General features: G+C 38.7%; 1 protein-coding gene across 3 annotated transcripts in view; it reads left to right on the top strand.

The window, feature by feature from the left end:
• Positions 1 to 19,856, top strand: part of SH3GL3 (SH3 domain containing GRB2 like 3, endophilin A3) — a 57,374-nt gene that overhangs the window by 5,144 nt on the left and 32,374 nt on the right. The window contains exons 3-4 of one of the 3 annotated variants that reach the window (XM_088172560.1): positions 5,082 to 5,157; positions 5,427 to 5,528. In XM_088172560.1, coding sequence (XP_088028686.1) covers positions 5,155 to 5,157; positions 5,427 to 5,528 — 105 coding nt within the window. In that variant the 5' untranslated portion in view covers positions 5,082 to 5,154. Of the gene's footprint in view, positions 1 to 5,081; positions 5,158 to 5,426; positions 5,529 to 9,693; positions 9,851 to 19,856 lie in introns of those variants that run through there. The other 2 variants (XM_088172561.1, XM_014887768.2) reach the window with 2 other exon arrangements.

Genomic DNA, 19,856 nt, shown 5'->3' on the forward strand with positions numbered 1-19,856 from the left:
TTTGTGTGTCTAGATTTCATTTAAAATCTGATGCTAGAAGCCCATGTGACACTTGAAATAGAACTTCAAAAATGTAGTTTTTACAGTCTGATCTTCATGAAAAGTATTATATTCTGAAATTCTTCGGGCAGAACTGTTAAGATAAAAAAAAATAGTGACTTTATGTTGTATTTTGAAGATTCTCTCTGCTGGTCACCAAGCACAGTAGATTTTGTGAGGCAAGATCACAAGCCTATTGAAATTAATAAGAACTCTATGCTTTCAGTGAGCTTCACATCACACCCTTCACTGAAGTATATCCAGATAGACTTGCACACTGTTTACCGCATTTTATTTGAATGAGAGTGAAAACTAATGCAAGTGTCAAGAGAAAAACAGCTAAAAATTAAATGGGTAATAGACCTGCTGAACAACTGATGAAGGAGGTAGCTAAGTACCCAGAGGGGTTTGGAAGGAAAACAGCAGGTATTATTTGAATAAACATGTTTAAAATAATGACATTTGTCTAATGTGTGTACAAGAAGTCCAAAAAGCCAACAAAGGGTTTTAATCATAGATAAATTTCAAAACACAATATTCTGGAATTTGTCATCAAAATCCTTTGGTACAGAAATTTATAGATTCTAAATGGCAGGACACATCTTCTTATCACACAAATGAAATACAACAAGGCTTATACTCTCCCATACCTTATGACTTCTCTTCCCCACATCTGTTTTGCACAGTGGTTTTTAATTTTAGGATTTCATCACCACCACCATTCCCCCTTTCCTCCAGAAGCAGGCAGTGGGAGATCACTGCCATCTACAGATAGAAGATAGTATCACCAATATTAGAGCAAATTGTTGGAACAGTTTCATGCTGAAACGTTTTTCTCTTTTTCCCTTGAACACTTGTCTCCTCAACCCTGAGGAGGGGTTTTTAACCCTTTTAAAAAAACCCACAAAGTCACCCAACACACACTATAATTTCTTTGGCACCCTGATCATAATTACTCTCATTAAAGAAAAAGCATGGCACTTTTAGAATCTTAGAAGCCCCGTAATGTTTTAAGTCAAAGTTGAAAGAAAAAAAACCAAAACAGGATTCACAAATGTGCTTTCCATTACTTATTATATTTGTCAAAATTATAAATGGCTTCTTACAGCTTTCTCAGAAGGCAGCAGAGAAATAACAAACTCTGCGGACATTTGTATAGATGGATTGAGTAAGTGGGTACCTGCTTTCCATGTACCACTGCCTGGGTCATAGTTTCAAGATGTCACATCAGGAAAGACAAGCAAGTGTGGCACTTTAGGAACAGTAGAGATACAGCTTAATCTCAATTTAATCTCTGTCTTCTCTTTTCTTCCTCTGAAGAAGGGAGAAAATAGAAATAGAAAAAGAAAATAGAATAGAAAAAAAAATAGATAAAGCTTCCTGTTATTTTTATTTATTCTAGAAGAACCACACATCTTCAGCCTATCAAAACTCATTGCAAATAATATAACTTTAAAAAGGAAAAAGAATAAAATACATAATTTCCATCCTCTATCTTCTGTATTTAGATAGAAAGTTTTTAATTGTAGCAAAAAAGTTTATCAAACATGTCAGATATCCATTATTAAGATACAACAGCATTCACTATTTTTTAACCTCTTTCAATAAGTGCTGTTCCCCTGAACTATTGAAATTACTGCCTATCTGACAAGATTAAAAAATATTAGAATCACAGATTTGGCAAATTAAAAGCAGTCCAGTGTCCCCATTAAGGGTAAATGGTTTGGCAGCTTGCATTTCCATTTCTTCCATGTTATACTTGACACAGTAAAGAAACATGGGCAGAACCAAAAATAACCTGCAATATTCTGAAATATCTAAGTGTAGGACTGCGCTCACTGAAATTACTTTTACCTATGAACTTCAGAATTTAAGTCTGCAAGAGATTACAGAGCTCTAATATTTAGGTTAAAAAAAAGGCAGAAGCTAAACGCAGTAGATTTCAAGTAATCTGTAATTGCAGGGGCTTTCATTTGCTGTCTGCCCAAATAGTCTTCTTCATGCACTGGAGAAATGCTCCTTGTTTGCTTTCCAGGTGAGAGAAATTCCCTGGCTTGTTTGTTCTGCTGTCTGTATATCATCCTAGCAGCCAGAGTAGAATTCTGCTTTGATTTGGGAGTCCATTGCAGCATGATAATATGATTGCTTCAAGGAACATATTCCTGTGCTAGCAACACCAAACAAGTCTATTTTTGGACAAGTTCAAGGAATAAAAGCAACGGTTAATCTGGTCTGATCATAGGGAAGGAGAGATCTCTGACTCTGAAAACCTTTACCATCCTTGTTCTACACAATCAGTTCCCCTTTATTATCCTGTGCCCACTGAATTGCAGAAGATACATCTGATTTCCTTTAAAACTTCTGACAATTTGCATCCAATTTGTAACAGCAGATTTCAAAAAATACAGGCTGAAAGTTTAGGCCCCACTGAAGTCAGTGGCATAAGTCCTGTCAGCTTCAGTAAGGTCAGATTGTCATTCCTGATATTGATTCAGCTGCTACCTTTAAATACAACAGCTTTAAGGTTGTTTCTACAGAAAGTCAGTGTCAGATGTGTTTATTATTTTAAACCACAAAATTTCTTTAGAAAAGTAAATATCTGAGTACCTTTACATTTCAACGAGCAAGATAGGAAGTCTGAAAGGAGGTATGCCTGTGTTTCACACATTTTTAACATATATTTAATTGAAATGGTTTCATGGAAACTACAGAAGGAAAGCTGTTTTTTTTCCCCCTCTCCCTCTCAAAGGACGTTTCTATACGTAGCCAGGAGGTGGCATTCATGGGTAACACTTAAAGGAATTCGTATACACAATTTCTCTTTTACATATGAGAGAGAAAAAGGTTTCTTACTATAGTGGCAGTTAGTCAATTAACTGAGGCTTAAACTAATGCAATAAATTTACTTTATATATTCTTTGTTTTACAAGAAATGGCAGAGTTATCCAGTAGTAGCCATTAATCTTCATGATGAGACAGCAGGGATCTGGCAAGTTATATTCATCTTCCTGTAAAGTATTTGATAGTAAAAGTCCTTGTCCTTAGTTCTGTCGTTTTGTTCCTCCAAATAAGCCAGTTTGCAATAATTCATTGACCACAATAATACCCAATATAACACTGCTATAAGAATAGTTAGGAAATCTGAGGGGAAAAAAACCCAGCTGAATTTTATCCAGTCAATGAATCTTAATCAGATTTTTCAAAGTCTGATCATTCCCAGTTGTGATCCAGTTGGTCTATGGAGTATTGCCATATTTAACATCTGTGTCACATCATGCCTTTCCTGTTGCCTCATTGATCAACAGACAACATGTGATGTTTCCCACATGTTCAAACACGGCAAATCCCAAAAGACCTATTAAATTACACTGAAAGCAAAACAACATCTATGTTGTAAAAATTTCCTTAAATTCAGGTATGCCTGAATATTCACAAACTTGCTTCAAGATACTTACTGATATTCAAGTTGCTTTTTAAAATCAGTCAAACTCTTTGAAATGTCAACATTATGTATTATATAAGGATTCTGTGTTGCAGAGTTGATAAAATTTTCTGTTCTGCAATATAAAGCCAGTTACAATAGAATTAAGCATCTACTTACACATGGACAAGATAAACACTGGATTTTTTTACTTCATTTTACTATTTGTCTCCTCTCACTACATGCAATCTGTGTTCTTGCAGATTTTTACTCAGATTTCTTGATGATGATATATTCTTTTTCTCAGGTAAAGCTGAATAAATAATGAGTTTTAAAAGCTTGTGCATTGCATTCTCTAAGCAAAGCAAGGCAGTGTGTGCTGCCCTTCACGTGGCCTTTTTCCACTGAAAAACATCATTATGAAGATCAAGACTTACTAAGATGTTACTTAAACCTTTGTTCTGTACCTGAGTAACTGTGACATGAAATTCTACATCGGATTTCAGACAGCAAATGTGACAGCATGGTACAACATTCTGCTTTGAAACAGAATGATACAGTGGTTTATGATATGGTAATTTTAACATTCTATGAGTATCCTTCACACCTTTCTGAAGCTAGTGCTACTCTTCAAGTTTTGTGCTGGCATTTTCAGCCATGAGAGTCTCAGCATTTTCTGATTAACACAGGCAGCTGTATGCAGGAAATCAGTACCTTTATTTTGTCACCTGCAAATCAGCAGCACAGAGAACTCAGGTGCAATCTGTTTAAATCAAAGCAACATTTCTCCACATTACTACAATGACTCATCGAAAGTTTATTTTGCCTTACTCTGTAATAAGAAGAAATGTAACTACTTTAGAAGGGCCACCTCAAAGACAGATATTCCTTCTGTGCTTATTGATGTTGATGATACCATCAACATTTGTTTTTCTCTTAAATCAAATAGATTTTTACTATAGGTTGTTTTTTCTTCCTCAGAAAAGAGGTTAAGAAATCTCAGTTTAAAGTGGTCGCATATTTCGTTTTGGTATTTTCCAATAGAAAAAAAAGTGTTTTTTTTTCCCAACCCAGCCTTTCCAGGTGTATGTGTTACCCTGCTGTACCTCCGTGCAGCAGCTCCCCCCGGACCCAGCTCGGTTCCATGGCTGTGCTCAGACTGCAGCTCCCGGAGCAGCCACCTGCACTGGGGGGATGCATTCCCTGCAAGCAACACATCCACAAGGGGATCCAGCAGCCAGACCAGCTGCTTGTGTGAAGTAACGCTGCTGCACTGACGACAGTGAGATTAAGTGATGTTTTTTTGATTTGGTCAGAAAATGGAAATGTTTCCATTTAGGGCAATAGACGTATCCAAAAGAAAACATCTTACAGGTTTTTTCCAATTGTTTATCAAGTTGAAAATTGCAAATGAGGAGAAAATAAAAATGCTTTGGGTATCCTGGATTAGTAATACTCCAGTATTTTCAGGTTTGTATCCATTGTGGAGTCATTTTGGACAGTTACATCTTCATTTCAATTTACACACACAACTAACTTTTGTTGAGAGGTCTAGCGTTGTCTGAGAGCGCTTAGTGCCCAGGTATATGTTAATTACAAAACCTCTTATTTTTTTTTTTAGTGATACCAGGAACAACATAGACACCTAAAAGTTACACTATCTCCAAGTTGGAGCTGTCCAGGAGTCCATCTACATGGTAAGATTTGCAAGATTAGGATTGCTAATTTTTAGAAGCTTCAGAATTAAAGAGCTGCATACACAAAAAAGTAGGTTTTTCAGTTTTTAAAATTAGAGTATCTACTTATAGTACAAACATATGTAACTTTAAAAAAATTCTCTGTCTAGATTTTGAACTCACCTAAATTGTTTATATATATTTTTAAAAGAAATACATAATTAGAACCATCTTTATTATTTAGTGGCATAAAACCTAACAAACTTTTGTTTTGTTATTGACACTTGCAGAACAACAGCCAGAGATTTAGCAAAGTGAGGACAGAAGGTATGTGCAGTATCAGGGAGAAGCATGTGGAATACAAACACAGGAAGGAGACAAGAAAAGCAAAGGTCTGGATAATGGTAAAGCAACGCATATGGAGAGTCAGCTTGAGAAGAACAGTCACATATGCCAAAAATAATTCACTAGCTACATTTAGTTAGAAGATCTAGGGAGCAAACATAAGCATCCTAAACAACTGCAGTAGGTTAGCCAGAGTGTCTGCTGGCCCCAGGGTCACATATTCCTGCTCCAACTGCCAGCAGCATCCCTTTGGAATGAGGAGCTTTCCAAGTGCTGGCCTGTGCTGGCTGTGGAGAGAAAACTGTCTGCTCTTTTCCTTTTCTCATGATTTCTTATGAAATGTATACTGCAATGTAAAGCCCTGTCCGAAGTACCTGAGCCAGCTGATCTGTGCAGAATGTGCTGATCTGCAGAATTGTTTGGTTGTGTTCTAGAAACAAAAATATAGTGTTGGCCTGCTCCTGCACATGAACATATCTTTGTATGACCAATATTTTTCTTTTAATTATAAATAATACTTTCATTTTAATATATAGAAAGGCTGCTAAAACCTTACTGTCCTGTGCATATTTTGCAGAAGGGTTTTCTTCTGTTCTCATTAATGGGATCATTTGCTGTTGGCATTGCTTTCACAGTGTCAGCTCCTAAGTTTGTTGTGTGACATCTGTAAAAAAATGAAATGGATGATATTTGGGACCAATTTCACCAAGTGTTCTAGCCCTTTGGGTTTCACTCTGGAACACTATGTTTTATATTATTTCATTTGCTTGGGTCAAAACTTAAGAATCCGTGTCAATTGAGTTTAATAATCCCCATTTTTTTGTAGAATTGTCAAACTAGATGAATCTGAGCCTGCTTTATTTTGAAGGCTTTCTACAAGTTTGCTCTTGTAGAGTGGGCTATTGGCCAACTGTTCTTTCAAATGGCATAATTTTCGTAGAAGACCATCTTTCCCAAATGCTTGTTTTTTAAACAATGATTTTCAAGTATGTTTTCTTCCTGTGACCAAAAAACACAACCTATTACCACAATTTTGATGACTAACATTAAAACTAACTAGGTAATCTGCACTGTCATGACATACAGATAATCCTTACAGACCATTAATAGATATCACATCATATCTGAGAGTCTTGCTCACTGTTGTTTGTATTGCTCTTGTCCTGGATCAGGTGAGTACATCCAAAGTCTCCTTCTAATGCCTTGTGTTGAAATGTATTGTGTGATAAGCTGATTCACAGTAATTTATCTTTTCCTCAATGCCGAAATACTGAAAAAAAAAGTGCTTTAATAATGTAGTCAGCATGGCCCAGAATCAAATACAATAGAATTTTATTGCAAATTCATCTTTCCTCCTTTTTTGATGTTTTCTTTTATGGCAATAACCACCAAAGACCCAGATTGTATTTCAACACAGTTATTATTTTAAGAGACATTCAAATGAATGTGGATGCAGTTGGATTCAAATTCCAAGTAATTTCAAATGCTAAGATACCTCTAGATAATTTTAAAAATACTTCTAGTTTTTATTTTGTTGGAAACCTAATACTTTGTGTGGCTGCTACTGCAATTTCAGCTGTTACAAGTAAGATGATTTGTTCATTGCAAACCAAACACCTATGAGGTTGTTTGCCATATCTTTAGATTGAATTTCTGATGACAGTGTTTTTCCCATAGTATTAGCCACATTGAAATGCAAGTGAATTATACATTTAATCTTTTATCCAAGACTCCATCTTGTTTGAATTTCGCAGCACCAGTTTTCAAGCACAGCTCTCCCATGTAAGTAGGCAATGCATGCTTTCTAGCCACTACCTTGATCTGAGCCCAGTTAGGAGTTCTCAGTTTGTACAAATTCCACTGTCCGTTTTAGCACACCTGATTCAGTAAATGCTGGGGCCATTATGAAGTCCTCTCATACACTTTAATGTTTCCTGAGTAATGGAACTGCAATTGTTGTTTAAATACCCAGACATCTAGATCTTTTGCCCTGAAGGCCCCCTCTGTGAAGCATTTTTCACTCTGCCTTTGTGGTACTATGCCTTAGCATATATTCTACTTCTAACAACTTTAACAGAGGCTTTTTTTTAAAATCATATCAGCATTTATCTGAACCACTTCCCATTTTTTTGGTGGTATTTCCCATTTCATAGACTAAATCACTAACTTTGCATAAAACTAAGGATTATCACCCAGCAAACTACAATCCTTTTTTCCCATGAGATATAACTGTGATTATAAAGCCTTCTAGACATTCCTTAGCCTCTGTGTATTGCTGGCTACAACTTTTACTTGTATCTGAACTGAATACCAGTGTCTTTTAGGGTACCTCCACCAAGTCATCAACACCCAGACTAAGCAAGTTGGCTTCATTAACTGGGTTTTCCACAGGGCCTTTCCCACTTGCAAATTTTTGTACCACTTCAGCTGAGACAACATGGCTGCTATCCTTGGGCTACAAGCAGGTTTTTTTTTTTAAAGAAGTTGTAGACATACAGCCTTACTGAAGGTCTTTATCTAATCCAATTTTACAGCTAACAGCCACAGCAACTCCATAATCCATTCATTCCCCTCCACAGAAATTTATCTCAAACTCTTTCCTTCTTTGCTCTGGTCCAGCCATTCCTAAAGCTGAAGATTAGGCAAAGCTGCCTTTTCTCCCTAATTCTATAGTACAATGAGAGCTTATGTTAATTCCTTTTATGGAGCTTCAGTATCCTAGTTTAGGCTGTATCTATCTCCTCACCTGAGGTGTCTACAAACGTGTCACTAACTTAAGCCATAACTAATTTGGCCCTGACAGTTAACATCTTGCTGCCAGTTTCAATTAGGGAGAAGAAACAACTGCTGAAATCAGGTGTTTGTGGTGTAATCATGTTTACTTGTAAGTAGGCCAAAACTGCTCTTTCCCTAGACACAGGTAGCACCAGATAACATGGTGATGGCAGGCTTCTCTCAAACATTACCAAAAACCTGAAGGACTTCACCTAACGGTTTGTGTTACAGAGAAAATGTTGACTGGTGCTCTCCTCTTGGCTTTTCCTTCTGCCTCTTCTCTACAGAGGGTCCTTTGTCAAGTAACAGCCAGATCCTTAACTCATCAATGTGTTTGTCTTTACACTTTGTTTCTTAGTGGTATAATATTTTTTCTAATGGGAACAGTGATTCCTTTCTCCTAAATTACAGTGGGACAACCAGTATGAAAGTTCTTTTCTTTTTTGCTATTCTAAAGAAGTAACTCTAACGCCTTCTGAAAATTTCTTTCCCTCTCAACCCAATCAAAATGCAGTGAGCATGACAGTGAGTAACAGAGAGCCCTGCTGCAGCCAGCAAAGCTTATCTCTGAACTGCTCCCCAGGCTCCTGCATAAGTTTCAGCTGAATCATAACTCCCAAGTAGCCTTACCAGGATGAAGCAGCATTATCATAGAGTTTATCTTCTCCAGAATCTAAGCATCGATTGGAATTGCTCTACCATGAAGGCAGAATCACATCTCTAATTTATATCAACACAGTCCTGATACAGAGTCATATTTCAGGATATAATCCAGAAATCCTTCATATAACAACCGACCAAACAACTAAAACATCCCTTCAGCAGAGCTCTTCCTAGTCTATCAGCTCTTCTGAGTGAGACCATCCTGAGGAACCCTGAGCAGCACTACTGCAGGCATGGAGTCACACTACTAAATGTGTTTCTTCTGGTGCACAGCACCAGCCAGGTGTGTTCTAGGCTGCTGCAAGAGCTTTCATGTTTTAAGAGCTATAATTAAATTACCACCTACAATAATGGACCTGAGGTTAATGAGCTCAGACAGAGATGCTACGTTGAACCACAAGAAACGAGACAGACCCATAACAAGACATTTTCAGCTTTATTAAAAATAAGACAGATGAAACCAGGCAGCTGACGGGCCTTTTGGTGCCAGGGCTGTGCTCCCCGCAATCTGGGTACCCCGTGGGTGCTCTCCACCGGCAGGGTGCTCCCTGCAGCCTGGGTGCCCTGTGGGTGCTCTCCGCCTGTGCCGTGCCCTTACCGGGCCAGCGCAGCCCCCGCCGCTGTCTCCATGCGACAGCGCAGCGTGGGCGTCTTGCAGCGCCCTCATTTGCATATCGCCGCGAGCGGCCAATGGGCGGGCGGCGCTGCCGCTGGTATTTGCATGTGGCCGGGCGGCGGCCAATGGGGCGGCGGCGGCCGGGCGCGCGGAGGGCGATGCTGCCGGCGGCGCGCGGGCGGCGCAGCGCGAGGCCGGGCCGGGCGCGGGGACCTGCCGGGCGCGGGCGGCCCTGGGCCCGGGCGGCCGCGGCGCAGCGGCGGCGGGACCATGTCGGTGGCGGGGCTCAAGAAGCAGTTCCACAAAGCCAGCCAGGTAGGGCGGCGACGCTGGGCCCGGGCGGGCTTTGCTGTCATAGGCGGTTCGCCTAGCGCCCGCTCCCGTGCGGGGCGGCGAGTCCTTCCTCCGTCTGTAGCAGCATCACCCCGGCACCTCCGGGGAGTGTTTCCTTCAGCGCTACCTCCGGGTCTTGTGCTTGTGTTTTTGCCTGTCAGCTTCCTGTGCTGTCCTCACAAGAGGTTGCCCGTTCCATTATTTTGCTGGGGGCTTCAGGTCTTTCCTTTAGTTATTAACATTTATTATTTAGCGATGGGTTCAGGTTTGTGTTTTGAGGCCTTAGTTAAAGCTCCAGCCTGTATAGTGCCAGCTTTCCCCTAAAGAGTTCATTGTTTTGATCTTCCACGATTTGCTGGTTTATTATCCTACCTGGAATGCCATGTACTTGCCCTGTAGAGAGTATCAGACGTTTCTAGAGTTTTTCCTCCTTTTCTAGATGTGTACTCTATCTTCCCTAGCATGAATCTTCATGTTCTTGTGACCTCTTTATCTCTTTTCTTTTTTATATGTGCTTTGCTTTATTAGTTCAGCTCGTTTCTTTTCGGGCAGAAACGCCCTTGTGCCAAGCAGGTAAAGTGGTTGAATTCCATGGCAGGATAGTGCCAGGATGATGCTTGCATTGTTATGGGGGCTTCAGGATGTGTCTGCAGTGGGATTCTTCCACTGAAGGTTTTTGGAAGTCTCAGCTGCTTTGCTTGCTCATTCCAAGTCAAAGAGCTCTATATTTCTGCTGGCTGTCATTGATGATAATGGTAATATCGAAATTAGTGCCTGTAACCTATTCAGTACAATCCAACAACTGCTCTTGCCTTGGTGAGAGTGAAGGAAATAAAGGTTCATTGAGTGCTTGGCTGTCATCTTTCTAGGTCTTCCTTCAGCTGTGCAGCTTGTCAGCAGCCCAAGTGCAGATTCTGCACTCTGTTTGGATACAGAGATGCTAAATATTTGTATCTAATGTTTCAGTAGTGTTCTCTCTTTCACGGAATGTACTGATCCTGAAAAATGTTGTGAACTGGTATCTTTTAGTTAACTTTCACTGTTCCTTTGAGAAACTGCTGGATCTGTAGAGTAAACAAATGCAAGGACAATTTATTAAATTTTTTGGCGTGTTTTGCATCTGATATGCTGGTAAGTGATGCAGCCTTTGCTGTAGTGAGCTTGTAACTCAGGAAGCAGAAGATACTTAACTGAGGAAGTTCAGGAGGTAACCACAGCAAGAACCCTCTTGTCTAGCAACTGGTAACACTGCAGGTTACTTCATCCTGCCCAGATGTCGAGTAAACAAACAAACAAACAAAAGGATGGATGAGATCTCATAAAGGTAGTAGTAATGGTAGAAAGGAGATGTAGAATATATTGAATTTGACTGCATTTATTGGAAAGTAATTGTATGACTTCCAGTATCCAATACAGTAAGGAACTGCAATGTATAACTCATAAGAATATTCTTCTCAGGGTGGGTCAAAGGTAAAATTTCAACTTATTTTCAAATGCAGAACTGAGCAAGAAATTTTAAATCAGTAGATTGAAAAAGTCTGTTATAGAAATGTGTTTACTAGGAAATTAAATTTCAAGAATAAGATACTGGATTTTGTTGGGGTTTTTTTTTTTTGGTACATAAGGTAACATAAGAGACTTCTTAAGACCTCATTCTGTAAGAATTCAGGTAAGATGCTGGACAAAATAGTAGTGGGAAAATAGAAGAAGAAATAGCATATATATATATATAGTGGATTAAAACAGCCATGTCTAAACAATGAAAGTGCTTATCTCAGACACACAGAGACACAGTCATGCCTAGATGTATAAAGTTCTTGAACTAACGAAAATAAGGTGGTACGTGGAAAATGGAAATATTGGGATTCCATCTTTTAGAAGAATTATTTTACAAAATGCCAAAGCAAGCAAATGCAGAGTGTGAGAGGTATTTATCTAGAGAAGATTTGTTGAATTTCCAAGTACTGTGGGAACACTTCAGGAGACACAGACCTTTGTGTATTGAGTGGATGAAAGATGCCAGTGGTAACTGTTAACAGCAGAGACAGGCATTGCTTGGAGAAAGAATTAAATTAATTCCTTTAGTGTTCCCAAAGGAGAATGGGGGCAGATGACAAAAACTGGCAAATGTCCCAGAGGACATTGAGGAATACTGGAGGGAATGGGACTACTGTCAGGCCATGTGATTAAAGAATAATATTTGAAAGCTGACAGAACCTCAGGACGAAACATTGGAAGGCTGAAGCAAGTGTTATAAGACAGTCTGTATTTAACAATTCATTCAGAAATGTGAATACATACCAAAAAAGTGACATGTATACTATTCCCATGCTAAAATAAACTTCTGTTCAATGGAAATAAATTACAATTATAAATTAAATATAGAGTAGTATAGATTTGTAGTTATAAAAAGATTAAGTAAAATAAATTGAGTTTTTCTAAACTCTGTTTGCTTTCAGTGAACCACTGACATTTTTTTTTGCGAAAGAACTGCATTTCAGTTTTGTTCTTGTAAAAAGCCTTTGTGCCTATACACCTTTGTGTATAGGCTTAAATTCTAAGTGCAGGAGTCCAGGAAAACAACAATTACTTAGGATTTTATACGTGCAGTTGAGGTTTCTGGGATGTTTATCTGGTGCTTGTCAGCTTGGTTTGGCTGAAGTTACACTTGAGTTAATGAGTGTTTGCTTTATGAAAGGTCAGCAGCTAACTTTATATGGTTACTAATGCCCTTGCCAAAATCAGGCATGACGAGCTATTACAAACTTGGTTAGTGTAGTAAAAAGTCACCATGGGTCTGTCTGTTTGTAATCCAGTATTTCACAAGAATTGTTCAGATGGTTTTCCCCTAGAATTTTTTACCCAATTGGGTTTTTTTTTCCACTGGAAATTGCATGTTTGTTGGTTTTCACTGAAGTGTCAGGCAGTGAGATCTAGAAGACAACTCTTGTGTTATGGTGTTTGTTGAAATTACTGCAGTGAGGTATGTACCCCAGAGGGAGTAGAGTTTGAGCTGTTTTTCTGTACATTGCAATATATAAAGCGGTAGTGCTACTCCTTTATCTTTCCTCTAATGATTGCTTCCCCTGGTGTCATGGAATGGATAGACACGAAGCTTGGATGTATCTCAAAGTTTCTGTGTCTGTTATGTAGTGATAACACCCTTCATCTTATTGCAATTTTCTATACTATGCTTTCTACTTAGGTTATAAGTTTAAATTGAAGTTCTTTAATTGAAAGTGGACTACAGTGAGGATCACTTCCATTCTCTGCATTAAATATCAGTGATGATTCCTTGAGTATAACTCATTTGACTCATGGTATACCAAGCAGAACCTGTGAGGTGTTTTACTACCTCTCACTGGCTGATAAGCAAGGGCAGGCTCTTTATTAATGTGCAACTCCCGTGAAATTCAGCTTTTTTTAAAAACGCATTTTCAAATATAATTTTTTTAATTAAGTTTTGTGGATTTGTTTGCAATGAGAGTTTGTGTCCTGTTGCTTTCTGGCTGCTGCCAGATCTGATCTGTTTTCCTGTTTTCAGTTTGAAAGCTTTGACGTAGGTGTGTGTCTCTCTGCCTGCTGGTTCTGCAGGCCTTGCTCTCGTGGTGGTTGTGCATGTGGGATAACCCAGGTGGTGGGAGGTGCATCTTCTGGTGTGTACTGGGAGTGCTTTCAGAGTTTAGAAAGGCAGGAAGCACAGAGAGTGAACAAGAAAGCCTTAATAGGTGTCGGGTGCCTTTCTAGTTTCTGCTGTGCTCTAAAACCACAGCCAGTCTAGGATCCCTGTGTAAAGATGTGTGATTTTTCAAAGTACTTGGAGGCTAGTGAGCTCAGAACCTCCCTTAGAGTGTTTTGAAAGCTCAGGCATGATACTGGCATAGGAAATCTGCTGTTGAGTTTGAATTCGCACTTTTTTATATATATATATCTTTTAATTAATTGTAGCTGAAGGCTGTGTATAGAAGCAGTTTCACTCTCAACAGCTTGTTCATGTTGTATTTCTTAGGCTTAGTTTCTCAGAGGTAATGGAAAGTAATGCTTTTCTGAGGAAACACAACTGCCAATATTCACAATTATTGTGAATGTCTTATTTGTAGTGTGGACATCAGCAGCTACTGTAGCCTCTGCAGACTGGATTCTTAAACCTTCTCCTGTTGTCAGTGAAGAGAGGCTCCAAGAGAGGGTGAATCAGGAGCTGGTTCTATTGTCTATAGATAGAGCCTAAGGGGAAGCAGATTTTCTAACCAAAACAACCAAAATCTGTTACTACTTTTTTGCTTTCTGAAAGTAATCTAACCCAGTGTAATAAATATATAAATAATATGCTCTGTGTTTTAATTTCTTATGTATCCTGAATGGTATTTGTCTTTTCAAGTGCTGAAATTTTTAATGCAATTTTGAAATGGCCTTTTTCTGTTTTTTAAACTTTTTTGAACTTTCAGCTATCACCAACAGTTGCAGGGATGCTGCTTCCTATCTCCCAGATTTCTGCTTTTTCTCCATTGATTTATGTGGCATTTCGATCCAATCTGTTGGAGTGAAGACCAGATCAGAATCAAGACCACTTTGTTCCCCAGACAAAATAAGTTGTGTGATTGGATTTTGTTGTTAGGCTATTAGGGGTGGTGGTGGTTTTTTGTTGATTTTTTTTTTTTTTTGTTCTCTTGACTATTTTTCATTTCTGTTATGTTTTAGATACTATCCTAGACATAATATTTAAGCCTTTTTAAAAGTCATTGTTGACGTTGAGTTAATACACAAAAAGCTTCAATTACACAAGTGCTTGATAGCAAAGGAAGTACTTTGGTAAACTTTATACAAGGAGAACCTGAACTTGACAGTGAGACATGAAAGGAAGCTTTATTGCCTACATCCAGCTATATTTATTTCCTAGGACTATAAGCTGTTATTATTCAGTCTGTTAGAGATACTGTCCTTTCACAGCCAGTGTGAATTGGGCATGATAAATCCATGACAGTAGTACAGAGAATGCTTCTGTCCTGTTCCTTGTTTTTATTAGATAATTGGATTTACTTTTCTTCAAATCTTACAGACTTGTGGAGGAAGGACAGCAGTGAAAAGGACATTAGAATTTAGTTTCTTGTCTGATATGTTTTAAAATGAATAATTATACTTCTACAGTTGTATTTATCAGCTGCTAAGGTAGCCTGGCAGTAAGGCAGAAGTGTAGCAAAAAGAAACTGTGAGTGCTTCAGTTAGCACATGTACAAGTTAGCAGAAGGTGGAGGTCATGTACTCTGCAGCTTTAACAATGCAGCTCCCAAAGCCTGCAAGAGAGGGATCATAATGCAGTAGCTCAGAAACCTAGCAGAGATGCAGCTGCAATTTGGAAGGAAGTTATTTATATTTTACACATAAAATATTTATATATGAAAGTCTGAATAGCATTGAAAAATAATAGAGAGTGGCATAATAGAATGGGAGCTGAGCTTTCTCCTTGAATTCATCTCCTTTTATAGCATCTTGGCTTTGCTGTAGAGTTTTGCATAGGCATCCTGAAAGTTCGAGTGAGAGCTGGCACTCCAGCCCCAACTCCTGCTGTTGCCTGAGTCACTGCGGCACATGCTGGGTAAGACATTGCAGTGCAGGCTCCTGAGAATCCTGCAATGCTGGAAAACAAACAGCCACGGGAAGCCCAGCAGCAGCACTGCATTGAGATTTTCTTTAGCAGAACTTAGTTACTTGAAGTTGCAGTGCACCTGCACTTTCTATAAACACACATGCAATTCAAATATAAAGCACATCCCATTCTTCATAGCTTCTGTAAAAACCATATAAAACCCAGACTTGGTCTTATAATGATATTGTTAAGGACAAAGTGCTTCTGTTAATGTTAATGCCACTTTCACCTCAGTTTATTGTCACAGTCTAAGTCTGTATTGTGCTGAGTTCTCATTGTTGGTTTCTTTTCTGTTCATGGAGAGGAAGGCGCCGCTGGAGTTTTATGACTAGTTAAGAGTTGGAGCTGTGGATTTTTACAATGTTTTTCACAAGTCCACTTAGAAAAGAGCTATTCAAATGTCAGGTTACACCTTCAATTCGATTTTCTAGAGCCCCAGTGTCCTTTCACTGTGTACATGTTTCTGTTACCAAAGTTACTAAGAGTTTTATGCATTGATGGGAGAATAGACCAGTTAATTTCCTGCAACATCTCGGATAGCAGCAGCTGTGCATGTAAAATACGAAAATAACTTGGCCTTACATATTTGCTATTCAAAGGAAAATGCCAAGCCTCTGAGGAGAATCAATTCTGTTCCTTTACTACCCTAATTAATGTGCATTTTTGATACTGTATTTGCGTTTAATGAACTGTAATGACTACAGTGAAATTAGTCTGGTTAACAACTGAACGTGACTTAAGAATCCAGGACTCAAATCAAGGGGTGCTAAAATTGTTTTCTATGATTGCAGTGTTTCTGTTCTTATGCAGTCAGGTTACAGACCTAAGGGGAAAAAGTAGAGAAGATATTTTAAATTTTTTTTCTTAACCAAGCAAAATGAAATAAAATATAAAAAACCAGTATTAGCGGTCCTAGGTAGTAACAGCCCCTTTATTCCTTTGTGTGTTGCAAATGCTGGTAGGTTTCACATTCTTTTTCTTACAGATGCCAATAAATATGGGACTAGAAAGTGACATGAGTTCAAAGATAAGGAGCTGGTCAGTGGCAGAACCAAAAGCAGATAATGTGCTTCTAGACTATAGATGCAGTGCCCAGTCACTGTGGTTTGTTTTTTATTTTAATATTTATTGTTTTAAAAATTTATTTTGCATATGTGTTGATAAACGCAAAATGTAGATATGAGTTTGGCTTAAAGTTTCCATATAAATGTGATGTAATTTCACTGACTCAAAGTTTGGCAAGGCTGAACATGGTATTTTCAATTACCTTTACTGTATTTAATACTTTTCTGTAATGGGCAAGCAATCCTTTAGAAACTGGGATTTTTGGGTAATGATATCTCCTCAGCAAAGAATGAGTGTGTGTGTGTGTGAAATGTGCTTAGTGCTATAAAAAAATGTTGGACTGGGAGGCAGAAAGTCAATGTTTTGATTCAAAATTATGATTTTGCCTTTTGCAATCCTGTTGAGAGAGCTAGAGATGGAAAATTGGTGCCTGTGCCATCTGTATGGTCAGAGAATGCCACAAACACGGGAACGCTTTGTCTTTCTTTCCCGCAGAGAATGTAGCACCTGCCAGCTTGGCATCTGGGTCACAGTAGATGTGTGCAGGGTGAGGGGCAAAGGAGACCCATTAAAGGAGCAAATTGGTAATCAAAGACCTTTCATCATTCACAACCAGCTCTTCCAGTCTGCTCTTCTGAAATTTCTTCCGAAGAAAATAATATTTGTAGAGATGTTAGGATGAATTCTGTGTTTGGTGTGATCTGCTTGGATGACTGCCTGAGGCACTGGGACATAGTGACTGTTACTTACCTTTAAGATTACCTATTTATCATTTTATGGCTACAGCTTCTGAATAATCCCTACTTGCTTTTTTTCCCTATATGTTGCAGTAACTACCTAGGATTCAAAGACCATATCTACTGCTTTGTTTTTTTATGGCGAATGCAAGAATCATGGCACTTTCATTGTGAGTTTGATGATTAAGAGTATCCCTTCAGCTGTGGTTAAAGGTTTCTGTTTCATGGGACTTGGCTTGTTTAGCTACTGATGGATGTACTGCCTTTCTTGTAGGAATTTCTTGCTGCAAAGCCATGTGCCTCCCCAGGGGAGGACAGAGCCTTTTGACCTCATTTGCACTAGTACTTTATAGCTCGCTGGGGAATTCTGCAGGGGTCTGTATTCTGTGTGTAAATTATACTTGGAAATTATTTCAGTTTTCTCTGTCAGTTGTTTAATTTGATAACAATGGAAGTCAATTCTGTGTGCATGCTGAGGAAAGTTCTTTTCTGTCCCCATGGATGAAGACAGTGGTGCATTTCTGCAGTGCTGCTCTTACTACTAGAAAGAATTGTGCCTTGTGGAGATTGAAGACAGTGTGTGTCTTTCTTAGAAATGGAGCTCAGGAGCCCTGTTGTCCCCAGTTGCATTTGAGTTTGTGGTGTTGGTGTGTGTAACAATGTCTTGCTGCCTAAAACCACTGGCATGTTTTGAAATGGAGTTACGAAAATAAGGCAGAAATGTACAGTGACTTCCTTTCCAAACTAGGCATGGTGAACAAAGTGATGAAATAATGGCTGTGGGTTTTTTTCTTCACTTTTCACTGTGATACATGGAGGTTTTCTACTGAATGAATGAAAGGAGCATGGATTATTGCAAACTTTCTGGTATGAGTGCTTGAGACTTTTGTTTGTTCCATTTAGGTTTTCCAACTCATGATGAGCACAGGTTGCATTAGCAGAGAGTAAAGTATCCTAAGTTCGTTCTTTTTTTCCCATGGGTAGTGTTTCTGAGGGCCTCCATGGTCCCCTAGCTAAGTCAGCAGTCCTGCTAGGAGCACACTGATGGATTTTTCAAAGTATTTGAGGAATTATACTTTTAAGACCATTAAAAATTCAGTTGCATTTGTAGTAGACCCAAGAATTGGGAGCACACTGCTTCACAGTGCTCTGATGCTGGATGTGAACTTAGACTTGGAAAAACTGTGAACTGAAATGCCTTAAAAAAAAAAGAAACAAACAAACAAGAAACCTCTCAAGCAGCACAGACAATATGCTTGCTGATTCAAAGGGAAAGTGTGCAATCCATGTACAGCAGAACCAGGTGAATTGCCTTGAGTAGCAAGTGCTGGGAGCTGACTGTGTGGCAGAAGAATGTGGGTGTTTCATGCTGTACCAAAAGCACAGGAAGCTACGGGACTGGCAGCTCAGATAAGTAGGAATGATGCCATTTAAATCAAAATAATGTGCAGTAAAAAGTAAGGATGTGAGAAGGAGTTCTCAGTCCATTTTATAGTGATTTAAAATCCACACAGCTTGTCTAAGTGCTAAAACATGTAAGCAGCAGTTTAATAACACTGAAGGACAAATTTCTAACTTGATTATATGGAATGGGATTCTGTAAGAATTACTGTCTGGAAAGTAGTTTCTGAAAGAGCAATAAACAAATTATTTGTCACTTTTCATGCATAAAAAGTAGACTTGCTGATAAACATGCAGACGTGGTGATGAGCAATTGCATGCTAATGTGAGAAGTTAGTTCTGAAGCAAATCAGCTTAAAATTACAGTATTTGAATGTTGGTGTATCTGGCTGTTGACAGTCTTGTTCAGCTTCCTCTGCACAGCTCACCTGGGGCTCTCTAGTGAATGAACTTGACCACATTTTTGCTGGTAATGGATTCACTAAAACTGTCACTTTATGGCACTGCCAAGGAAGTTTTTACTTTAGATAAATATGTAGTTGTATATTAACATTTGAAACTGATACTACTAAATATTTGCAACGTATTGTTTAGTGTTAGCAGCTCTTGAACTGTGACAAATTTAAAAATATTTGGCACAAATACATGAGTTTTGAGCTTAAAGCTGTAAGTCACTGTTAAAAATGCCCACATCTTGTCTGTGTTATTTCTCCTGTAGTTAGTCTGCACTGGTGCTGAAAACCATATGCCAAAAAATTACCAAGACTCAAATAAACTGCTTTGGTGTTGAATGTAAATGAATGGGTGTGGCTTTAGCAAATGTGATGTGAGTAAATTCTGGCTTTACAGAAATCGAATTTGGTTGTCCATGACTTTATCCTGCTCTTTGACAGAGCTCTCTGACATCAGTTGTGTGTAAGTGATCTCTCTAATTGTGCATGTGGGCATTGAAGATATGTAAGTGCTTGGTGTCCTAATAAGGTGGCCCAATGCATTCAGACTTCAAAAAAAAAAAAAAAAAAAGAAGAACTTTTAGATCAGCTGATTTGTATTTAAATGGATTTTCAGTAAAACCGTCGAAGAAGCAGAAATCTCTGGTGGTGTGGTGGAAATGCAGGAGGGCAACTGGGTAGTCATGAAT

Source organism: Sturnus vulgaris, chromosome 13, assembly GCF_052056855.1.
Source record: "Sturnus vulgaris isolate bStuVul1 chromosome 13, bStuVul1.hap1, whole genome shotgun sequence".
NCBI lineage: Eukaryota > Metazoa > Chordata > Aves > Passeriformes > Sturnidae > Sturnus > Sturnus vulgaris.